This window comes from Zonotrichia leucophrys, chromosome 5, assembly GCF_028769735.1.
Source record: "Zonotrichia leucophrys gambelii isolate GWCS_2022_RI chromosome 5, RI_Zleu_2.0, whole genome shotgun sequence".
Lineage (NCBI taxonomy): Eukaryota > Metazoa > Chordata > Aves > Passeriformes > Passerellidae > Zonotrichia > Zonotrichia leucophrys.
The window spans coordinates 52,469,376-52,493,823 of record NC_088175.1 but is presented as its reverse complement, the minus strand read 5'-3'; the positions used below and the strand labels follow the sequence as shown (position 1 = coordinate 52,493,823).

The 24,448-nt window shown below is 36.4% G+C and overlaps 1 protein-coding gene across 1 annotated transcript; it reads left to right on the top strand.

Annotated features, from left to right (window-relative positions):
* Positions 1–826: 826 nt before the first annotated feature.
* On the top strand, positions 827–23,525 carry DCDC1 (doublecortin domain containing 1). The gene is made up of 8 exons (XM_064714936.1): positions 827–942; positions 1,043–1,141; positions 8,079–8,152; positions 9,267–9,388; positions 14,941–14,986; positions 17,058–17,127; positions 17,740–17,905; positions 22,701–23,525. Exons 1-8 carry the CDS (start codon positions 827–829, stop codon positions 22,956–22,958), a joined length of 951 nt encoding a protein of 316 aa, XP_064571006.1. The 3' UTR covers positions 22,959–23,525.
* The last annotated feature ends 923 nt before the right edge of the window (positions 23,526–24,448 follow it).

Below are 24,448 nucleotides of genomic sequence, written 5' to 3'. Positions count from 1 at the left end.
TTTTTTTTGTCTTAGAATTTTAAAGTGCTATGAAAGCCTCAGCTATTTTTACTTTAGTGGATTTAGAGACATTTAGTAACATAATCAATGCATCCTTTATATTTTATAATGATGTAGCCTCACAATATGAAGACCTGTGAATTGAAACAAATTTTTCAGAAGAACTGTCATGAATCTAATGTAATCCAAGTGTAATAACAGCGGTATCAGGCTTACATTTTCAAAATTATGTGTATAGATATATTCCATTAACATTATTGGCAGTTACAGGGCTAAGGATCAAATTTTTCCTGAGTTAATCCTCTAACTCCCACTGATTTCAGTGATCTTAGATTACTGAATAATTTTTAAAGGCCTTCAGCCCCTAAGTTTTTAAATACATCCATCTCAGAGTGGATTGTTATCAGTCCAATGATTGTTTTTAGTGGCACAGTTTTGATCTGTAGCTGGATACTGGTAATATTTCTGCATGCAATGTGCAACAATCTCCTTTGAAGGTTTAATTGTAAATGCATTTTGTGCAGAGGCAGTACACCATTTAGAGGTCATTTCCCAGTGTTTGGGAAAAGAAGAAAACTAACAGTTGAAGTGAAATAAAAACGTCATTTATATGATGCATTGTCAGATGTGGAACCCAAACAACGTACAAAAGGCTCAGCCTTAATTTTTCTGAAGCAGAAGAAATGAGAGGCATTTCATTTTTGTAGGTGAGAAGTGAAATGTTCCTCTCTGCTCACTGATAGAGGCATGCTAAGGTGAATTTTAATTATGACTAAATTGTGGTATTACTCTTTCATACCCTGAACATCTGTTCCCTTCAGGAGCGATGATTTATGCAGGCTATCACTGCAGACAGCTTGCTACAGCTTATGGCACGGTTAGGAGGAAGCTGGTGGTAGTATTTCAGAAAATACCAGCATCTAAGTGGACACAGGCCAGTGGGTATTTTTAAGGTAGCAGAGAAAGGGGAGCCTGATGTGTCTGTTTTCAGTTTTGATGCCAAATATTCACTTGACTTTTTAAAAATTTTTTCCCCTTTCAGACCATCTGTCATTGGTGAAGAAAGTATCTCAGACAGTGAATGGTTCTTCATAGTGGTGTCAAGCAAAAGAAAAACCAAACCTGTCATTGTCATCTGCGTGTAGAAAATTACTGAGACACCTCTGATAGAATTTTACTGTTTAAGAACTGTACATGGCATGGTACGAGAATATTGCCCCACAAAATCAAATTGAACAGGTAACCTTTGTTTATCAGCATGTTTCAATCAATGATCTCGAAAGCACATTCATTGTGACTGCAGTTGCATTAATTTTGTATAGTTATAGGTTATGATTTAAGAAAAGCAAGAAAAAAATCCCTTAAATTATAAAGCCCTGGAATTCAATAAAGCAGGGATTACATGTATGTTCAGGTTATAAAAGGGAAATTTCACTTCCTTGCTCCCTCTTTTCTGTAATCCCCTTGCTATTTAACCTGCTTGTCTTTACCTGGCTTCTGATGGTGCCTATTTCTTCTCCTACCCCTCTGTGTGCTAATTAATAGCATTTCATCTGAGGATTTATAGCCAAGAAAGATAATTTCTAAGATTACCTGAGATGAGGGTTCTATGTGCTATATGTGTTTGCAAATATAGTTAATTTTGATTTGGTTGGATATTATAACAATTCAGTAGTTAAAATGCTTGTCTTAAAAGCATGACACTATAAACACATTCTGAAGTTCTTCTATATACAAGAATCTTTTTTTCCTATTTTAACACTTTCTATGCACTTCAGTAGGTTTTAGAAGGGATTTACATGAATTTTATTTCTGAAGAATTTAATTTTTTTCAGTAGATTTTAGAAGAATTTACATGCTGTCTTTGTTTTCAGGTAAGTCTAGAAGAGCCTTTTTATTCCTCCCAAAACAATTATGGCATATTTGCTTTATACTTCCTCATATTTATTATTTTTCTGTGCTATGTTTGAAACAAGTTTTAAAAAATAAGTTTTAAGTGCTTTTCAAACCTAGGGTGATTAACAACATGGAATATTTGCAATGACTTGCACCACACAGAAGGAATTTTGAATGACTGGAATATTAGTGTTCAGCTCCCCTGAATTATGAAATCCAGGTCTGGGTTTTTTTAAAGATTGTGGGACAATGCAATCATTGTAGGTCCCTTCCAACTGAACTGTTCTATTTATTCACTGTGGTTTTCACCCACTAAAATAATACCCAGAAGAACTATATAACTACATCTGGCAGAGTTAATGGAAAGTCATTTGTCTGTCAGTTTTCTGATGTTGCCTTTGATAGAGATCATCCCATATTTTGTAATATAAAATTAATTGTATTGCTGTCAATATTGGTGCTAATAGATGTCAAGATGCTGCATTCAAATGTGAATAACAACTTTTCAGCAGCAAATGTTCTTAGAACGTCTTGTCTGACTAGAACATTCACAATTCCTTCAATTTGATGAGGATAATCAAAACACACAGACCAAGCTTGTCTGTACACTGGAGCAAAAAAGTTCAGCAGTAATTTCTCAACATCACAAAAAAACCCCAAACTACTAATCAATCTAATCAATCTTTTTTTTTTTTTTTTCCTACTGGGGTGTCTTGACCTAGAACATTGATTATTAAAGTGATATCCATGATTCCTCAGAGATGTGTGGGCTGGCTGAAAAGGCTGACTGGCCAGGGAGCTGTGGATGTCCAACAGAAACAGGACAAAAGCGACAGAGACTGGTTTGGAGTGTGCTCCAAATCAGTTTATTCCAGTGCTGCTGCTAAAAGAAGTCTCCACCACTTGTGCCCTGGCATTGTAGGAGTTCTGCAGCTCCCTGGCCAGTGCAAGGATTCTCCTCCATCACTCAGTGAGCCACGCAGAGGAGATGATCTATGCCATAAATAAACCAGCTGAAGTCATCCATTTGAATCTGGAATAATTTCTGGAGACTGATCTACTGCACATAGCACAAGGGAAGAGGTTGCAAGGGAGTGGAAAGAAATAAATGAGACTGCTGGGGAAGTTCTGGCATGTGTGTTCTGCTTTGTGAGAGGAAGAGCTGGGGGCAGAGGGACAGTTGGGTGTTTATGTGCATGCCATGCTGAGCTGGTTTCCGCTGGAGTAGAGTTAATGTTCTTTGCAGTGGCTGCTGTGGGGCTGTGTTTGGATTTGTGCTGAACACAGGGCTGATCACACAGAGATGTTTTTGTTGTGGCTGTTGCACAGAGCCAAGGCCTTCTCTGCTGTCTGTGAGCCCCATGGTGAGGGAGCTGGGGGTGCCTGGGAGGGGACACAGCCAGGACAGGGGACCCCAGGGACATTCCAGACATGTGGTGTCATAGAAAGTGGGGGGAAAAGGGGAAGATTTGGAGTGGTGGCATTTGTTTTCCCAAGCCACCATTCCCTGTGATGGGGCCCTGCTCTCCTGGAGAAGGCTGAACTCCTGCCTGCCCTTGGAAGCAGGGAATTAATTTCCTGTTTTCCTTTCCTTCTGGGTTTTTTTGCTTCCCCTATTCAAAACAAGAATTGATTAAATGTTCTGGTTCCTTTGCTTCTGCTCACTTTCTTTCCTTTCTCCCACCTTTTCCTTCCACCACACAACCCAGAAAGGTCTCTCATCTTCTCTCCTCCTCTAATTCTTGCCCTTGCTCTGTGATATTGGGCTGAGCTGGTTTCAGCTGGAGTAGAGTTAATGTTCTTTGCAGTGGCTGCTGTGGGGCTGTGTTTGGATTTGTGCTGAACACAGGGCTGATCACACAGAGATGTTTTTGTTGTGGCTGTTGCACAGAGCCAAGGCCTGCTCTGCTGTCTGTGAGCCCCATGGTGAGGGAGCTGGGGGTGCCTGGGAGGGGACACAGCCAGGACAGGGGACCCCAGGGACATTCCAGACATGTGGTGCCATAGAAAGTGGGGGGAAAAGGGGAACATTTGGAGTGGTGGCATTTGTTTTCCCAAGCCACCATTCCCTGTGATGGGGCCCTGCTCTCCTGGAGAAGGCCGAACTCCTGCCTGCCCTTGGAAGCAGGGAATTAATTCCATTTTTCCCTCTCCTTCTGTATGTGTGGCTTTTGCTTCCCCAATAAACTGTCCTTATCTCAACCCATAAATCTTCTGGCTTCAACCCTTTCCATTTTCTCCCCTGTTCCTCTGCTGGGGTTCCAGTGAGCAGCTGCCTGGGGCTGGGTTCTTGGCTGGGGTTAAGCCACAACAAAAGGTTAGCATATTTAAAATAAACTGCAAATAATTGGTGTCACAGGTATCAATGCAATAGTAAGTATAAAACAGAAATATTTTTAAATTTTCAAAATGGCATTTCATCCAGTCAAGTGATTTAAAAAGAAAAAAATATTTCTTGCCAGTAAATTGAAGACAAAGCCAAATTACCATAAAAATCACAATACTGTATCAGACTGGACTTTCACATAGTCCAACATCCTGTCTTGAAGTAGATGTCTAATGAAAATGGGAGAATAAAGGCAGCATATGGTGCATATGGTGCATATGTTGATAATTTCCTAGCACACTGCCCTAATCTGGAACAACACCAGTTATGATACAGTCAAATCACCAATGTATCAGAAGCAGAGCACTTTCTTTCCCCTTAAATACAAATATTATTTGTTATTTGAGACTTTATTCCTTCCCTTGGCAGTGTCATTGACTTAGCATGATTTAAACTAAGCTATTAAACCTGGGGGTTTTCAATGTATAATAAGCAAATGCTCAGCAGATTGTTGCTTTTGTGTGAAAAGTGTGTTTGTTTCTGCATTTCCAGTAAATATTTCTTTTCAGACTGAAGGATGTTTGATTCTCTGTGTTCTAAAACCCTGAAAAAAGGGATGACTTTCTCACTTCACTTCTGCTAGATCTGTGTCACTGAAAGAATGGGGAAAAAGACACACTGAACAATTTTCTCTCTGTTTCAGTTCTCAAAAAAGCAGATTTACCAGGCTGTACAATCTTCACAGCCTCCCTCCCATCTCTACTTAGTTAGCTCCACACCCACCACAAAGCAATCAGTACACTGATCTATAGCAAAGAGGATTCAGAATTCACTGAAAGAATTTTCATGCTGAAAATGCCTATCCTTATGCAATTAAAACTAAATGTTAAGCATGTTTAAAAAATTTGAAAGGAGAGACAAGATATATAGTTATGTATGGACAAGATACATAGATATATAGACAAGATATATATTTTTTCCTAATTAGTTTTATATTTGAAAATAAGTGCATGAAACATTTTTTTTCTGTCTCACCAAAGTCCAAAAAAAGTCTAAAATACTGTGCAGTTTAAACTTGAACCTGATTCTCCCAAATCTATTTTAGATGGTCATTTTCAGCCTAGAAAAGTAAGGAACCTTTAGGTGAAAAGAGTTGGAAACTGCAGCTGTTGGAGGACCTTGACCCCATTGTCATAAATCGTAATATATTTGCATGTTTTCCCCTCTTCCATTCTCTCTTGCAAAGAAGGGGATTCTGAGTTAAAGCTGGGTAAGAAACATGGCATTTGGGCCTAAATATGGCAAATATGTGCAGAAATGGGCAAATGGAGGGGAATATATGGAACTTTAACTTGGGTGATATTCAGCCCCGTCAAGAGAGTTCCATGATTATGTTAGAACAGCATTGAAGATACTGTAACTACAGTCAAAATTGAAAGAAAAAAAGGAAAAAAAGAAAAGAACCCCAAAAATGTTATTGATGTTGTATTCTCTTTGTCTTATTTTAAATGGGATCTCTTTGGACAGGCAGCATCTCTCCTAAGTTTGGGTTGCAGTGTCAGTTGTGGAATGTGCATTTTACCGAGGCAAGAGAGGCATTTTCCACAACTGAACATGTGTCATTGCAGCTGAACGTGGGATTTTTGAAACAGGGGACATTCCTTTTAAAATGTACAAGATTTGTAAATTTTTCTCCTCTGTGTTGTCTATGAGCACCTTGAAAAAGACAGCTCAGGATCTTGCCCTGCCTGACCTGAGGCAGGAGTGATGGCTGAATAATGCCATTAGTATTTTCCTCTTGCCTCTTCTTTTCAACACAGCTCCATGAACAATGAATTTCTCCTGGTCAAAGTATTGCCATTTCTGTCAGCAAAAAGTAACTTGTACACTATCTTTCTCAGACTTTCTTTCAAAGAATGACAGGTAATTTCAGCAGCATCACTTCAGTGACAGTTTCTGCTTTAATCACACAACTTCTACAGTGATGATTCATCTCCTTCATAATTTTGCATTGGCTGAATAGTATTGCACAAAATAAAACAGCTATTGTATATATGCTCAAGTATTATGATTTCTGTACAAACTGGAGGGAGGTAAGCCAAATATTCAATAATCAATTATTTCAAAGTAAGTGTAGCAAGAAAATAGTATTTAAAAGAATGCTATCAAGAAATGCAAGTTTTAAATTGACTGAGCTATATGACTTTTTGTTGTTCAAGCTGAAAATTTGGTTCAGCATAAAATCTTAGAGGTGGGAGGATTCTCTCTAAAACACCAGCTGTAATGCACGACTAGGAAAAACCAGAACAATGTGGGCATGGACAGTAAACATAATTTAGAATTATGCTGTGGGCACAAGAAATGGCTCAATGTGTTCCCTGTTGTGATGGTACACATTGAGCCAAAACATGATTATGTTGTTTTAAAGTTTTCTAAAGGTGAGTTTCTATCTTTGCTGGCAGAGTTAAAAGTTAAAAATCACTTTTTATTAAAAGCTATTAGGATTAAACAGTTAAACTAATGAGAATCACTACATTTGGATGTTCAGATGGAATCAGAAGTTAAATTAAGCAATTGTGATCTTTCTAGAGTTAAGCATGGTAATTTTATTCAAAGCAGGCATTCTCTACTCAAAATATACTGCCAGAACAAAAATAATAGAGAAAACCAAGCCCCCCTCTCTCTGCAGAACCCAGTTTAATTTAAATATAGGCCACACAATTCCCACTGCTAGGGAGTCTTGCTGAAGTCACAAAGTTCTAAAACATTGCTCCATTAAATTGCTTTTCTACCATGATTATGGTAGAATCATAGAATCTACCATATGGTGGATTCTATGGTCCACATCTACACACAAACAATTTTGCTCAACACAGTCATCTTTCTGTTTGGTTAAACAATTAGATTTTATAGCAGTTTTAGTTTTATGTTTTACAAGTAAAGTCTTACAAGAAGATCTTGCTGCTGCATGTATGTGTATAGCATTTGAGATTTAGATTTATTTTTGAAAAGCATTTAATTTTTTTCCTTTTTAAAATTTTTAAATTAAAAAAATTAATTTTTTCTAAAAGAATAAAATTTAAACTTTTTCATTTTAGTTCATATTCTTTCATTTGGTAAAAGACATTTTGCTTGACCTGCAACTACCTTCACGCCCTCCCCCCCAGGATGACTTGGAATATGCAATTTCTTGCATTTCTAATAAATTTGTATATGTAGAATGCTGAACTCGAAAATGACTAGAGTTATTGCTGGAATAGACTTGATTGCAATTTCTTGTGTTTGTAATAAATTTGCCTATGTAGAATGCTAGACTTGAAATGACTGAAGTAATTTCTGGAAATCTAATGCTTGACAGCTCTGTGTTCTGCATGTCTGCATTTTATCTAGAGCACAGATTGCTTTGCCAAGGCATTTGTTCTCTTAGTGGTAAATGTTTTCTTTGTAGGTGTTTAGGGCTTATCCTATGCCTTTTTTGATTTTTTTAAAGGTTGTTAAAGAACTAGATTTTAATTATTTTTGCTAACACCTTTAATTTTTAAAGTTTTGCATGTGAGCACAGAGTTTGTGGTGATTGGAGTGGGGCTGTGGCTGATCCCCAGTTGTCTCCAGCTGTGCAGGACAGGTGAATGCTATTGAAGGTGAGGAGCCAGGGAGTGCCCAGGGGTGCTGAGCAATCACACAGAGGGCACACAGGGGCAGGGCATCAACAGGAGGGCATAAAAGGCTGGGCTGAAGAACAAAAAAAAAAAAAAAAAAAAAAAAAAAAGCAAAGCAGAGCTTGCAGCCTCCTAAAGTGTCCTGGTGTTTCTCTGCATGGGCTGAAGCTTTCTGGAATTGTGTGATGGCTCTATAGATTGTGGCCATCTCAACTGGGACAGTGGCACCCTGAGGATGAATCTTGCTTCTCCAGTGAGATACTAACACAAGGTATGTGGAGAAAAAACTGGCAATATCATAAGTGGTAAAGCAGTGTTTGTAGGACAGGTATTGCATTTACTACATTGAGGGCTTACACTGAAAAGTGAATCCAGATTCTTTTTTTTGGTAATTTATCATAGATGGTAAAGCAATATTTGTAGGACAGGTATTGCATTTACTACATTGAGGGCTTACACTGAAAAGTGAATCCAGATTCTTTTTTTTGGTAATTTATCATAGATGGTAAAGCAATATTTGTAGGGCAGGTATTGCATTTACTACATTGAAGGCTTAGATTGAAAAGTGAATCCAGGCTCTTTTTTTTTATAATTTATCATAAGTGGTAAAGCAATGGTTGTAGGACAGATATTCTGTTTACTACACAGAGGGCTTACACTGAAAAGTGAATCCAGATTCTTTTTTTTTTGATAATTTATCATAAGTGGTAAAGCCACATTTGTAAGACAGGTATTGCATTTGTTACGTTGAGGGCTTGGACTGAAAAGAGAATCCTGTTTTCTTAATAATTTGTGTGGGTTGGTGCCCTTAATTAGAACTGAAAATGACAAATAGTCAGTGAATAAGCTTGTGATTAAAGCTATTGCTTTGTGTTATTCTAGGATTTTAATATTTGCATGGTTTTGATCTGTTTTCAGAGATTGATTGTCTTTTGTGGGTGCTGCATTGGTATGAAAGCTTTTGCTTGCAGTTTCAATGGAATAGCACACACAAAGTTTCTCTCTTCCACCCTTGTATGTGGTCTATAAGTAAGACATCATTCCAACTCTGTTTAAGGGGGCTAAAAATTATTTCTCTGAGCTTTCTTTAATGGTTAGTTTTAGCAAATACCTATATCCTTACACTATGAACTTAATTAGGCATTTTAAAATATATCTCCATGGCTGTTTTTCCCCTTATTCATGAATGTCTCTGTTTTTGACACCAAAGATTTTTAGTACATGACTTTAAATAAGTAAATTCAGTCTGTAAATAATCCTCCTATCATGGAGGAAATATGTATGGAAGACATAGCATTTGTAAATTAATAAAAGGAGCATTGTGTTCTTTAGGTTTTGCACCACAAGAAATGTCTTTGCAAGCAGTCTGCTTTTTTCTCTTCTAGTCCTAATCACTTTCAGAGAAGCAAAGCAGAGTTTTAGGCCACATTTTAGGAAGAGAGATGGCTGCCTTAATTATGAACATTTTCTGGCTATTTCAAAGTTTACAGCTGCTTTCAGATCAAAGGTAATAAATTAATATGCTCTTGGTTATTAAAAGAAATGCAGGGCATGGTCATTAAAATATTTATAATAAGAAGAGCATGACATCCTCAGTTAAATAGTCCCTGAAATTGTCTGAGGAGAAACTGGACTGTCAGAACTGTTGTAAAAAGAGCCCACTACTACTCCTTCCTGCCTTCCTACTCCATGTGATGAAAATAGTTCTCTCTTCAGTGTAATTTTTCAATTTATGTATTATATGCAGAATATTTCTAGTATTACCATCAATGCCTACTGTTAGGCTGCATTATTACGTATCTTATATATTATAATAGAAAGATCTTACATTTTTTCATTAAAATTTGATACTTAAGTAAAAATAAATGCTCCACACTCAGTTCTACTCACCTATAAAATTCTCCATTGGAAAGCACAACAGAACTGACTGAATTTGTCACAGTGAATGTACCTACCTTATACTGCTTTGTGTAGACAGTAAATTACGAACAGGAAAAAATTTTTTAAAAAAAGTTTTTATTAATCTGGCACTGAAACTGCACTAAATTCCATTATTCCTCTTTCTCTGTCTGGCAGTACAAGTATCTGGTTGAACAGGAAAAACCACCTCTGCTTTTTAGTGATATTTTAGAATAGTATCTGGAGTTGTTTGTTTTGAAAGCTGAAAATATCCCTTCATAGGTAGTTTGTTTTTTTAAACTGTGCTTCACTAGGAGTGATTCTTTTGCCTGAATGAAATTGATATACGTGAGGTCAGAGTCATGAAGATCTATTTTCTTCCAGTAGTTTCTACTTAAGTTAAACATGTATTGAACTAGGCAATATGTGTTGTTCTTATGAGTCTTAGTGAACTTATGTATATTAGAGTAAATGCTGGAGAAAGAATGCATAGATAGGTAGAGAGGAATCCCATAAAGTCCAAGAAAGGGAAATGCCAAGGCCTGAAGCTGGAGCCATAATCCAATCCACAGGTACAGGCTGGGCTGACAGGGAGCAAAGAACATGCATCCTGATTTTTTCCCAGTAAAATTCAGTGAGTGAGGATAAGAAGCAAAAAACTGGACAAAAACTGATGTGTGGAAAATTCTACTACAGCATAAGAGGAAAAAAGTTTACTGTGAGTTGCTCAGACACTGAAGAGTTTGTCCAAAGATGTTTTGGAGTCTCATGCTGACAGATATTCAAAATACACTGCAGAAAACCCTGGCCCATGTGTTGTTGCTTGAGTCTTCTTGGAGCAGGGATTTGGGTAGAAAAACCTCTGGAAATGCCTCCCAAGCTCAGGCATTCTGTGAGCCTGTGAAGTCACCAGGTGAGCTGCAGTAAGGTGTCAGAATGACCTGTGCTCAACAATTCTGAGCCTTCTCAGCCCCTCAATGACTGATGCAATTGCATCTGTGTAGATTTCTGTAAATCATTCAGCTCTGAATGGTTTGAAAACAGAGATGAGCCTCTGGAGGTTGGTCAGCATTTAAAAAAGGAAACACCTGGGAAAATTATTAGGTTTTTGTAAAAGACTTTATAGACTTGACAAACATCTTCCAGTTGTGGCACAGCTCCTTGTGTAAGTGTGGGAAGGCTTCCCAATAACAATAAGGAGCCAACAAAGTAATTTTTAGTCCAAATAGTTAAAAAAAGCCTGATGTAATACTGAGATATAGAAACTTGACCTCAGCAAGGTGCTCACAAAAAGGCAGAAGGAGAAAAGAGGGGAAAAAGATGGGATGTTTTCAAAATTAGTTTAAAAATGCAGCTTCTTCATTTGTGATGGCTCTGTTTTTCCCAACATTTCATGGGTGAAGTCTCCCCAAAACTCTTAATGACAGAGCTTGGGCATGGACTGGATTGCTAAAGGCTTGTGCTGTGCCTACATTCATCAAGATAAATATCAAAGAAGAGAGATGGAGAATCTTGTGTGCCCCAGATTTCATGAAATGAAACTGAACTGCTGTATTTCTGTCTTAAGCAAGTTATAATTATCTCAAACACAGATGTATACATGCAGTCCACTCCTTTCCACTGCACTTTCATTAAATTCCCTTCCATGTCTCTCTTTACTCCTAAATGAGGAGCAAAGCGCCTGTTGTTACTCCATGTTTCTCTTTTGGTCTTAAATTTGTCCAGATTTCAGTTTTGTCTCTGAACTTCAGCACAAGAGCAGATGGAAAGCCTAGATGTAAGTTTCATGTGACCAGAGTGACTCATTCATTCCAAGCCGAACATTCACATGGAATTAAATCACTTCCATAGGTGGTTTTAAAACAGGGAAACCCCTTGCTGTGTTTGATTCTGAGCTGGTGGAATTTACCTAGAGGAGCTGAGGCAGCACAGTGACTCTGGGAAGGTTTCTGTTGCCCAAACAGAGCAGTGTGAGCGTGGCAGCAAGTTTGACATTCATTACCTTCCTTGTTCTGTGGAGACACTGTGTGTGATTACTCTCCTGCAGGCCATCACAAGTTGTCACTTCTGGTTGCTGTTGGCTTGGATTTGCTGTGGTCCCACACACTGCTGTTTGCAAAGTCACAGAGCTGTGCTCTAATGTCTGCAAGTGTGTGCCATTCCTGCACACGATGAAAGGATTGAGGAGTGAAAGTTCAGGTTGTGTAGCTCTCTTTTGCTGCCTGGAAAAATAAGTTTCTACTAAATATGAGATTGTCATTCTTCCTACTGAGTAAAACTTTGCCAAGTTTTTAGCCTGACAATATTTAGGTAACATCATTAATTAGCAGGACGCTCATTTCAATCCCAGCCTATTTTAACTTATACATAGCAAGTTACTTAAATCTATTAATTTTCTACTCTGACCTGTTATAAGCTGTTCTAGTTAAAAAAGAAAAAAAGATGTGCAGGGTGGTAGAAGTGAAGAAAGAGGCATAAAGTGCATTGGAAAACTCCCAAATGTCCCCTGCAAATGGACCCTATTCAGAATCAGTAAGCGTGTGATGAGTGAAGTGGTTTTGAATATCGCCTTTAGATTCCATGCTGTTACAAGGCCAGCCCCGAACATGGCAACTCTTATTTCCACACACAGTACCTCTTCACTCTCAATTTAACCCAAAAATCTGATGAACCCATTACTCCATACTTGATTTCATGGAACAAGGAGTAGATATAGTTACAAATGATCAATCACAAGCCGTGAACCAAAGCAGCAAGGCATTAACAATTCACACCATTTCGGTCCACTTGCTCAAGCAGAAGATGTGCCAGCATATTTAATGCACAGCTACTTCCTTCAGTCCAGGAAAGACATGACTCATGCTCATTTTAGGAACTGAGGAGCCTTGGTAGGTTTTCATGCCTACTAACCACCCAGGGTTAGAGTTTGCACTTCTAACCCATTAACACAACCAGCTGTTCAGTAAAGGGCACAGCCATGGACAAGGTTTTAAATCTGATTTTGCTCAGGTAAAAAACCAAAACAAACAGAAGGATGACCAGAGGAGTGGTCCCCACAATAAAAAAAGCCAAGTTGTGTTGTAGGAATTTGTAGTGTACAATCAACATCTTGTTCAGCAGAATTGTAACACTGCAGACCCCACAGGCATATGCCGTCAATTTAATGGGATCACTGGGAAAGCAAAGCAGCTGTGAAAGATTGCTTTAAGTACAGCAATCGTGTACTTGTCATGCTGCTCAATGGTGGAAAAATCCAAATTCGGATAGGCATCAGTATTTAAGAAAATGACTGCTAAAGCATCTCTCCTAAGTACCTTGGGGACAATAGGATTTGACATAGAGCATATAAACAAAAGTACACAGCAGCTGGTAGATTAGTTTGTGTTTGAATAAAAACACCCTGATGTAATTTAGGCAACAGAGGAAAATGCATGGTCTCCATCATTGTTTCCCTATACAAATTACAATTTTGGACCGTGTGTGCCAGTTGCCCTGGACAAGGAACTGCTAAATGGTCGCTAAAAATCAGAAGTTGCCATCTATTGCTAAAAATCATGGATGCTAAAAATTAGAAACATGAAGCACTGTGGGCACCAATTCAACAATTCAATCTAATGCCCTCAGTGATATATATATATATTTATATACACACTCATATATACATACATGTATATATATACTGTGTACAGGGTATATTGAAAGTACCAAAGTACCTTCAGGAAAAAAGCTTTGTCACTAGGAAGTATAAAAAGAATTTTTAGTATTTTGGTCATATTGAAAGATCTGTGTGTCCCCTAATGGAAATAAATGTTCATGACTTATTTCTGGTTGTTCTGATACTGCTATTTGCTTAAAAAAAAAATTTTAAAAAGCCATTTGGTACCTTGTTTGCTAAGAGAAATTGATTGAGAAAGGAACTCAGCACAATATAAATAATACCATAAGAAATGATGTCTGTGCTCCAGTAGGGTCATGGTTCTAAGTAAGAAGAAAGTTAACAAACTGAATTTTGGTTAATTTGATTTTAATTTTTTGCAGTCCACTGGTGATGATTACAAATTGCCAGAGAGTGATTTTCCCATTCCTTTACAAACATTCTGCTTACTTTTTTTGAATACCCTACTGGATTTCATCCTTTCTGTCACTCAATTTGAGAAAACTTAGTCTTATAATTTTCAGCAAGTTTAAAGACAAGACAAGGTAAAAAAAATTCCAGATTTCTCTCTTCCATTTGCCACAGTGGTATCATGATATTTTCTCCATCAATTTAAAATCCCTGGGTTTTGTTTTAGGGAAAATTTCACATCTCTTTTCTTCAGAGGAGTGTAAAATTACACTGTGAAACAATTATTTTCTTCGAGGAAATTCGATGTTTGTCATGTGATTTGAAGTCAAAAAATCAATAAGGGGGAGAATAAAAACAATCAGGGTGTATTTACACTGCTCAGCTTAGCTGAGGAGCAAACTTCCTTGGGTACTGTCCTTTTACCCATTGCTGACTCCAGCAGATGGAACTGCTGCAATGGGGAGAATTACTCATTAAAAGAGGGGAAAAAAAGCAGTTTGGTTCTAATGCAGGATTTTAAATTCTGCATGAAAGTTAGAAAGAAAAGGGATTTTGCCTATCATTTAAAGTGTTTTCCATAACTTAAGGCTACCTTCCTTTGTCCTCTACGTTCCTGCAGGACACACCATGATGAGTTGTTCCTGAAAGTCTGCCCATGCACTTTCCTGCAAGGGTTAAATTTACCTTATTTTGCTGTTATTGACCTTCCTGGTCCTGCCTCACAGCTCAGTTTGTAATGTTTGATCAGCTGTAATTGACTTCACAACAAATTTGCAAATCTTTTGGAAATTTTGCCTGTATGCTCTTTTCACCTTGCTTTGTAGATTGCTTTGTGTTAAAGCACTCCTGTGGAGCTGTGAGCTATTTTGTGAAGTCATTGCTGATACTCTGTCAGTTTTTAAAAGGTGATAGTTCAGCCTAATTATTTCTTTGTTTTAGGTAAATCACCAAAATGAATGCAAGTCTGGAAGTAGCTTCATTGGAAATTATTCTCGCATACCTACATCAACTCCAAATAAGAACAACAGAAATGTTCTTAAACTAGGGAGAATTTTTGAAAAATTGAGTTGTTTTTTTTTTTAATCTATCTTGAGGACTTTTTATGTTGGGCATCTTCTGGAATCACCATACAGAATAAAGGTATGGAATGTCTCAGTGGAAGTGTACTCTTCTGAAGCGATTGCTTTGTTGTTCTACCTTTATCCTTTCTGAGCACATATTTTTGTACTGCATTGGATACTTAATAACTTAATATCATTGATATTTTGATTATTAAGGATGGGGGGGGGAGCAAGAATACGAGCACTTTGAGACTATGAATCTGGAAGCAATAAGGTTGAGTGTGGTATGAAGTAAATACCATTGTGGATAAAGTCAGTGAAGTTTAAGGAAATGTTTATTGCTTATAGAAAATTAGTTGGGTCTGATAGTCAGTGTTGCTGAGTAATTTGGGTGCTAGTTGTGTGTGAAAGAGGTGACCCTTTGAATCTTTAAATTCCAAGCTACCCCAGCAGATCTTGTCTCTCTCCCTCTCTGGTCCTGAAGGTCACTACCTTCAGAAAAAGTGAGCCAACACTGGTGCATTACAATGATATTCAAATAATTTGTGGTAAAACGAAAGTATTGTAAGCATTATAATTGGTGTTTCAAATGTAACAGTCAGTGCCAGTACACAAACATTTTTCCACAGCTATGTTCCAGTTTGCACTCAGAAAATCAGTGCTACTTGTTTTTATCTTAATTTCTGTGAAGTCTATCCTATGGTAGCTGAGCTAAAAGGAACTGAATAAAAACCAAGTTCACTTCAGTTATTTGCAAACCTTCCAAAGACATCACTGGGATTAGATCTTCATCCTTTTATTTTGTTTAAACCAAGAAATACTATAACCACTTCTTATCACATAACATGGAACATAGATTTTATTCTGATGCTGCTCACTGAAGTAAATTCACCCCTACCAGTGTTCCTGGTCAAATCTCATTCATTATCTCACCTAATCTACTTAATTTAATGTCTGGCTCCCATGAATGAGAAGTGTATTATTAGAATAGTCTATTAATGTGTATTAATAGAATAGTATATTATAGAATAGTCTGAAAAACTATTATTCACTTGTTGTCAACTTGAGATAATTTTTGCTCATGTTCAATTGCATGGCCATATCCTGAGAAATCAGGTTTTAAAAGCAAGTATTTAATAGTCTGTTGTGTATATGTTCTGGTTTGGGATATTTGCTTTGATGAAATATTTTTTAAAAGTCTTGCAGTATTGCTCTTTAATACTAAATGAGATAATCATTAGAGTAGGTTAATATCCATATTAACCTGTTCAATGAATCTTCTGTCTTATTTCAAATCTGGTCTCCCTTTAGATAAAAGACAAGTGTATGATATGGAAGCTCTCAGGTATATTTGTATGAGAATATATGCAATTACTGACTAGATGATCAAATTTTATTATGAAATTGTGGAAATCAGAAGACCCGGACTTTAACATCATTTTTAAAAAAGTAATGCCTTTCACAAAAATCAACACTTTTTGCTTAACCATGTGCTTAAATAATTCCTGAAATACACTGACTGTAGCAGAGGCAAAATACAGTCTGTTGCATCATTACCTGTTTCTTTATCCTTGAAGACAAATTTAACCATATGAGATGCTCCTTCTTTGTCTGTCCAAAAGTCTGCAGTTATTGAAGAACTTGCATATGAAGGTTCCTTAACTGAGGCCTTGGTTCAGGCTCTGCTCTCACAGCTGAGTGAAGGGCTATTGAGGCTTCATATTTGCTATACCTAAATGGAGCACATCTCCTACTCTAACAAAATATAGAATTCACCTCCTCTGGTATTTTGTCTGACAAAATCTGCAGTTCTTTGTCAGTCTTTATGTTCCTAGGAAATCCACTTTTTATACCAGCACAGCTAATGTGAATCTTTATGTCCGCACATTGACTAGATGGGGAAATTATATACATATAATTTTGTTTGCATTGTTCATGTGCTTTATATGAATTTATTTCATTTTATTGCTCATAAAATCAGATTTTGGTGGTTCCTTCCCCTCCCCTGAAATGTTGCTTAATGTTATTTTATTTTGCTGTATAAGGAAGGCCTGCATATTTTACAGAGAAATGTGTGCAGAGCACGTGCACCTTAGTGATGCCTGAAGCCAAAATAACAATTCCTTATTTATCTCACATATTGCCATTAGGCCCCTTTGAGAGAATCCTTTCAACCTTTGCAGTGACTGGAAATCTAAGAGCAGCAAGGAAAAGATCTTGGTGAGAGCATTGCCACAAATCAATTTTATTTCTCTTTTCATTTGACCTTTCTTGTTATTAACCAGCCACGCTGAGCAGTTTGATTTGTTAGAAGTCGGTTTTTAGGTGGTGGCAGAGAGGAGTTTATACTAAAACAGCTTCTGAGAGCTTTGATTCTATTTTATGAATGTTACCTTTGCAATATTGTGGGTGTGTGTCAGCCCCTGAACAGCAAACTGTGTACAGAAACAACATGGATCTTGCAATTTGATCAGGACAAAGCAAGTGGGTTTCAGCAAGGTTGGTTCCAACTCATCTGTGATAAATGAGAAGATAAGGCAATCAGTGCACACCACGACAGCTAGTTAGGCACACTTCAGAGCTACTCAGGTGTGCTCAGCCTTTCCTGGGGGTGTCTGCACATAAATACCTCCTTCATGGTGGCCACTAGAAATGCAGGAGTTGCTTTTCCAAGACTTAACCCAGGTCAGATATAAATAATAGATATTAAGAGTTAGTTCTGGTGCCGAGGCTGTGTTAGAGGCTGTATATTTCAGTTGGGTCAAAAGAATGCATTTTCTGCTGCTTGTTTGGTGGGGGTTTTATTCTCTTTTTCTTCTTTTCTTTGCATAGCTCCTCTGCTTTTGACAGATGCCTGCAAAATGTCATCAGACCTTTGTGTGGACCTGTTTGGGTCTTTGAGAGAAAAGGTTTCAGCCTCTCAGGAGCAGAGATTTACATCCAAGGAGTTCTATTGGCCCTGCACCAACGAGTAAATCCTGCAAAGTGTTGCAAACAGGTGAGTTGCCCCACTCTTTACAAGTCTGCTTGTCTGTTTTTCTTTTCAAATGTACTGATTGTGTAAAACCAGCTGTGCCACGCGCTGGAGAGGCTGCAGTGCCTGTTAGGAGAAGGAAATGCTTGTCCTGTGATTGCAGAGCCCACAGTAGAGGAGTTAATTGTGTCTGTCTCTCTCTGGTGGTGTGGGATGGCACGGGTTGTGTTTTTGCTGAGCCGGGATGGAAATTCTGTGTGGAATTCCCTGATGGAAATCCCTGTGTAGAAATTCTCTAAAGCCATCAGCTCTCACTGCTGTTCTGCACAGACAGCTTTTAGTTGTCTCAAAAGTCTTCCTACTCTGAACTAACTTAAATAATGATTCAGTTGAAACATGTTATAAATAAATAAAACGATTCTAAGTACAGCTGGCACGGTGTCATGAAAAATTCAATCAATGTATCGTATTTTAAAACCTCATTATTTTAATTTCTATATGTATGCCATCAAACAAACGTACCAGAGGTGCATTTTCAATTAGAAAAAGCAGTGGAAAACAGATACTCACTATCCTGTCTGACAGTTTAGGAGCAATTTTTTATTACTGAAATTTTAGGAAACATAAGTGAGAAAACACTGATCTCGCTGAGCACAGCAACATAATTTCATTTACGTGTTTAGGAACGTGCGTATTTTTAAGGAGTAGGTGAAAATAGGAGCCACAAAGGTTTTGAAGGCAAGAATGAAATGCAGCAGGCAGTGGGGAGGCTGAGATTCCCAAGTGCTGCTGGCCCCAGGATTGAGGATGAGCAGCTCCAGGCTGGAGGAAGGAAGGGGGAGGAGAGGAGCGGGCACGGTGTCACTCACTCTGTTTATACAGCACCTCCTGCTGCCAGGTCCGCACAGAGAAACCAGACCTGCTCCTCTCCAGAGATAACAGTGCTCAGCCAGGAAAAATCATACAAAAAACCAAAAATGGGAGGGAGTGTGAAAGAGAAACAAGAAAGGGAAAAAAACTTGTTTCAGAATGTGTCTTGGGCAGTATAACACAGAGAAACCAGACCTGCTCCTCTCCAGAGCTAACAGTGCTCAGCTAGGAAAAATCAAACAAAAAAACCAAAAATGGGAGGGCGTGTGAAAGAGAAACAAAAAAGGGAACAAAACTTGTTTCAGGATGTGTCTCAGGCAGTATAACACAGAGAAACCAGACCTGCTCCTCTCCAGAGCTAACAGTGCTCAGCCAGGAAAAATCAAACAAAAAACCAAAAATGAGAGGGCGTGTGAAACAGAAACAAGAAAGGGGGAAAAAACTTGTTCAGAATGTGTCTTAGGCAGCATATTAAAAAGTGGCAAATATCTTTACACATTTTGTTGATAGTTGTAACCTTTTAAGACAAAGTTGCCGGTCACAAAAGCCACAAAACTGAAATCTACTACTTTGCAATGCCTTAAAACATAATATTAACTCCTAAATAAATACAAATATATATAATGCAAGCAAGTATTTAGCAAGTAGAATGACAATTAGTTGAACAAAAAAGACAACAGTTTCTAAATATAAATTCACATGAAAGTCATTTATTGACTACTTTTCACTCCTTTCTTTAAAACATATATAAAGGCACTTGAGTAAATTAGCTCTATGCTAACCATTCCTCTGGTGATTATCTGTCAGTGTTCAGTAGGAAATTGTACATGACAAGAAAAATTAAACCATTTTAGTGGATTTCCAATCTCTTCTGATTACAAATGATTCCTCATAATGAAAGCCTTGCATATAGGTATATGCTTATATAATCAGCTTGGACATTTGTAACATTTAGGAGTCCAAATTATGAGGATAAATGTCAGTATAGCTATGACAGTCTAGAAACATCTTAGATTAAAATATTTTAATAAACATTTCAAACTGAATTAAGTGGTCAAATGAAAATTTTACAGCACAAGGATGTTAAATGTTTTGTGCAGTTAATGTGCCAAAATCTTGTGTTGAGTTATATTACTTTAAAGATAAGATACAACATATAATTCAGTGTAAAGTGTCTCTCTCTGTTAATTTTTCCAGCCATTTTCTCACTGAAGTTGTGTTAGTACTGAGCATAAATGAAGTCATTATGGCAAATGAGGTTTTTTTCAGCTGTAGGTATAACAATTCTTTTTACTGTGCTCTTACACCTTTTTGTTTATATTGAACTTGTCTGAATAAAGTTTTTTTTCGTAATGAGCACGTTGTGCTGTGAGAGAGACCCAAGGTTAGAGGCACATTAAAAACAAACCAGGACATTCAAGGAAAATATTCTGACTTTGTCCTGTTGTGCTGAGGCCTGGCAGGGCAGTGCTGTGGTGGCTGCACACAGAATTCACACCAATACAACATCCAGCCACTGCCTGCCAGCATCAAATAGATTTGCTCCATTTCCATTTGTCTCTGTGCTCTTTGGACACCCGAATTATTTGCGTTTACTTTGTCTTTTCATGTAAATCAAAGGGCAAAGCAGATTTTAAAGCAGTTCTATTCTTTGATTCACTATCACTCTGCTGAGGCACTTGAGTCTGCCTGCAGAAATCAAGTAGCACATACAAATAATAATATGCTAATACGCATAATTCTATAACACATATATTTCTGTTAAGTCCACCTGGACTTCAGTCAAAAATGCATGTATTGACTTAAAAAAGTGTTGTCTTTATATCAGAGCTGCCTCTTGCCCCAGGGAAGGGCAGGGTGAGGAGCCCCTGCCCCTTTGCTGGGGCGTTTGGAGCCTCTCACAGGAGACAGGGAGAGCTTCCAAGTGTTCCCTGACATTATTGCAGGCAAAATAAACCAGGTGCAACTCAGGGAACACTTGAGCGCTGGGAACTGGTTTTGTTTTCTCTTTAAATCAGTGAGAAAGTTTAAAAAAAAAAAAAAAAAAGCACAAACACTATACTGCATAAATCCTCTATATTTTCCTTTCTAGAACTGCGTATTTATATAATGAGCCACAAGCTTTCCTAAATTGTCACAAAGCTTATGTTGACATTTTAATGTCATGAATTCTGGGAGGGTAAAATGCAGCTAATACCGAAAAAAACAAAAAAAAAATTAACCACCACTTCTGTTAGAATTCTTCCACTATTAATTTTGCAGAGGTCAGCCTTTTGCCTTGCTGTTTTAAACATACTGTGTAGGCATCTGTTGGAATTTCTGGGATCCCCAAATATATCTGGGGGTTACATCAGGTAATTTTATATAAAAGCAGGCAATTTTATATATAGTATACATAATTATAAAATTATTTTGTCATAAAAGCAGTTAGTGTTATATATAGTATACATAATTATATAATTATTACATACGATAAAAGCAGCTAATGTTATGTATGTTATATATAATTATATAAATATTTTATATCATAAAGCAGTACATTTTATATATATTATATATGTATATATACTATAAATGATTCCATTTTATATATACAGTATATATATGTACATATACTATATATGTATCTATATAGTATATGTATGATTTTATATCATGAAATAAGTACATTTTAATATATATGATTATAATATATTAAATCATAAAAACGGTACAATTTCTATATATCATGTATAATTACATAATTCTTTAATATCATAAAAGCAATAAATTTTACATATTTTATATATGATTATATTATATATATCATAAAAGCAGTTAGTTTTCTATATATAATGATAATCTTATATTGAATCATAAAAGGAGTTAATTTTATATATAGTAGATATCATGATATTATTTTATATCATGAAAGCAGTACATTATGTATATGATTATAATATATTAAATCATAAAAGCAGTACATTTTCTATATATTATATATACTTATATCGCCATTTTATATCATAAAAGCAGTATATTTTACATATATATTCATAATATTATTTTGAATCATAAAAGGAGTCAATTTGATATATATTAGATATAATTATATGATTATTTTATATCATAAAACCAGTTAATTTTCTATATATCTTATATAATTATATAATTCTTTAATATCATAAAAGCAATCTATTTTACATATTTCATATATTATATATAATAAAAGCAGTTAATTTTATATATATAATTATAATATTATACATATCATAAAAGGAGTTAATTTTATATATATTAGATATAATTATATTATTATTTTATTTAATAAAACCAGTTAATTTTCTATATATCATATATAATTATATAACTCTGTTATATAATAAAAGCAGTCTATTTTACATATTTTATATATTCTTATATATATCATAAAAGCAGTTAATTTTATATATATAATTATAATATACACATCATAAAAGGAGTTGATTTTATATATATTAGATATTGTTATATGGTTATTTTATATCATAACACCAGTTAATTTTCTATATATCACATATAATTATATAACTCTGTTATATCATAAAAGCAGTCTATTTTACATATTTTATATATTATATATATCATAAAAGCTGTTGATTTTATCTATATAATTATAATATTATACATATCATAAAAGGAGTTAATTTTATATATATAATTATAATATACATATCATAAAAGGAGTTAATTTTATATATATTAGATATAATTATATTATTTTATTTAATAAAACCAGTTAATTTTCTATATATCATATATAATTATATAACTCTGTTATATCATAAAAGCAGTCAATTTTATATGTATTATATGTATAGTTATAAAATTATTTTACAATATATAATCAATTTTATATGTAATGCATGCAGTTGGAGGAAAGCACATGGGACTTTTTCCAAAAAACTTTTTTTTTTTTTTCCCTGCCAAGCCTCTACAACACCTACTAAAAATACTTTCAGAGGACCCCAAAAAAACCCCCCAAAAACCCTTTTCCCAAGTAAACGCGAGCGAGCTGCGCGGTGCAACAATGGGAGCGGCGGGGCTGGGGCTGCAGGCGGCGCAGGGAGGGATGGGGGATGCTCCCCTCATTAGCATTCCCGTCAGCAGCGGGGCTGTCGGGGCAGGAATGCCATTGTGCCGGGCCCCAGTGTTTGGGGACAAACACTGCTGCGGAGGGGACGTGTGAAAAGGCCCCGGAGCTGACAGTGAATGAGGAAGGCTGTGCTTTCTGCGCGCTTCAAGCAGGGAAGCTGTCACTCACCGGCCCGCCGCAGCCAAACAGAGGCCAAAAGAGAGGGCTCAAATACCTTTTAAAATGATATTAATGGTTTTTAAACGTTCCCTTCATTTGGGGTTGCGCTGCCGGTCTGGGCCGTGCTAAATAATATTAATTGTGAGCAGGTAAATGAAGGAACATCTCCCTGCCACAGTGAGCGTTCACTCTGGAAGATGTAGGTGTAGAAGTATTTGAGAATCCCAAGTTTCTATTGATAGTGGAACCCTGGAAAAAGTTAAAGATCGAATCTAAAATGTTAGGCTTTGGGCTTTCCCAGATCAACTGCACCTGTGTAAGCAGTATGATAAATTACATAATTGTTAGATGTGATGATTTTTTAGTAATTAAATGTAATTATTATATAACCATAAGAAGAATAGTGAGAAACTATGTTGGAAATTCAGAGAGGGGCTAAATTTATGTATACAATAGAACAATATAAGTTTAATAATTAACATGAAAGTTATGTAACGATAGAGTATAAAACACGATCATTTCGGATGTACGGCCGGAGTCAGATTTGGGTTGAATATACCCCGATTCCCAGAGCTCTTAATAAAAAGCACAGCATATAATTCCCTGTGATTATGTGTTTTTGAACGCTAACACTATCAGTATTTAGATGGCTTTGAGCACTCACAAGGGTTTATCAAAATGTGGGTGTGGTGGTTAACAGACACAGCTGCTCCTGAGGTTTTACTCTGTGTGCTTTTATTTTTGGTGATATGTGTGGGGAAGAGGGGACTGAGCTGGGATGAGAAGTGACAGGAAACTGTGCTGAATGTTCATTAGCTTGATCTAGCAGAACTTACAGTAATAGTAATTAATCATTGGAAGCACAGTAAATTACGTTGCATTAAAGTAATGGAGCTAGTATGCAAAATACCCACAAGGAAACAAAAGGGAATAAAATTATTGACTTGATTCTGTTATGTGCTGGTTTGGCTATGGGAAAACAAGCTTTAATGCACTGCTTCAATCTGAATATCCAAAATTTTTTCTAAGCCACGTGAATAAACATCATAATTCAGGAGGCTTTCCTCATTTTGCTGTGCAGATCTGCAAAAAATATTACTGATTTTAAAAAAAGAATTGAAATACTGCCAGCAGCAGAACAAAGGAAAAAAGAAAGTCTATATTTCTTCTATTTTCTTGTGTTACTCTTTTGAAACTGCTGACTCAAGTTCTGGAAGCTGAATACCTCTGTGAGATACAAACAAAAGCTTTGTTCCGTAACTTTTCATTTTTGTGCTTTATAAGAAACATATTTATCACTGCTATTCAGTTGGTTTTCACAGATTGCAGTAATTACATTGTTCAGTAAGAATTTTAATTACTTATTTGTTTTCTTTTCCCCTCATATGAATAAAATGCAAACTAGTTTGTAGATATAATAATTT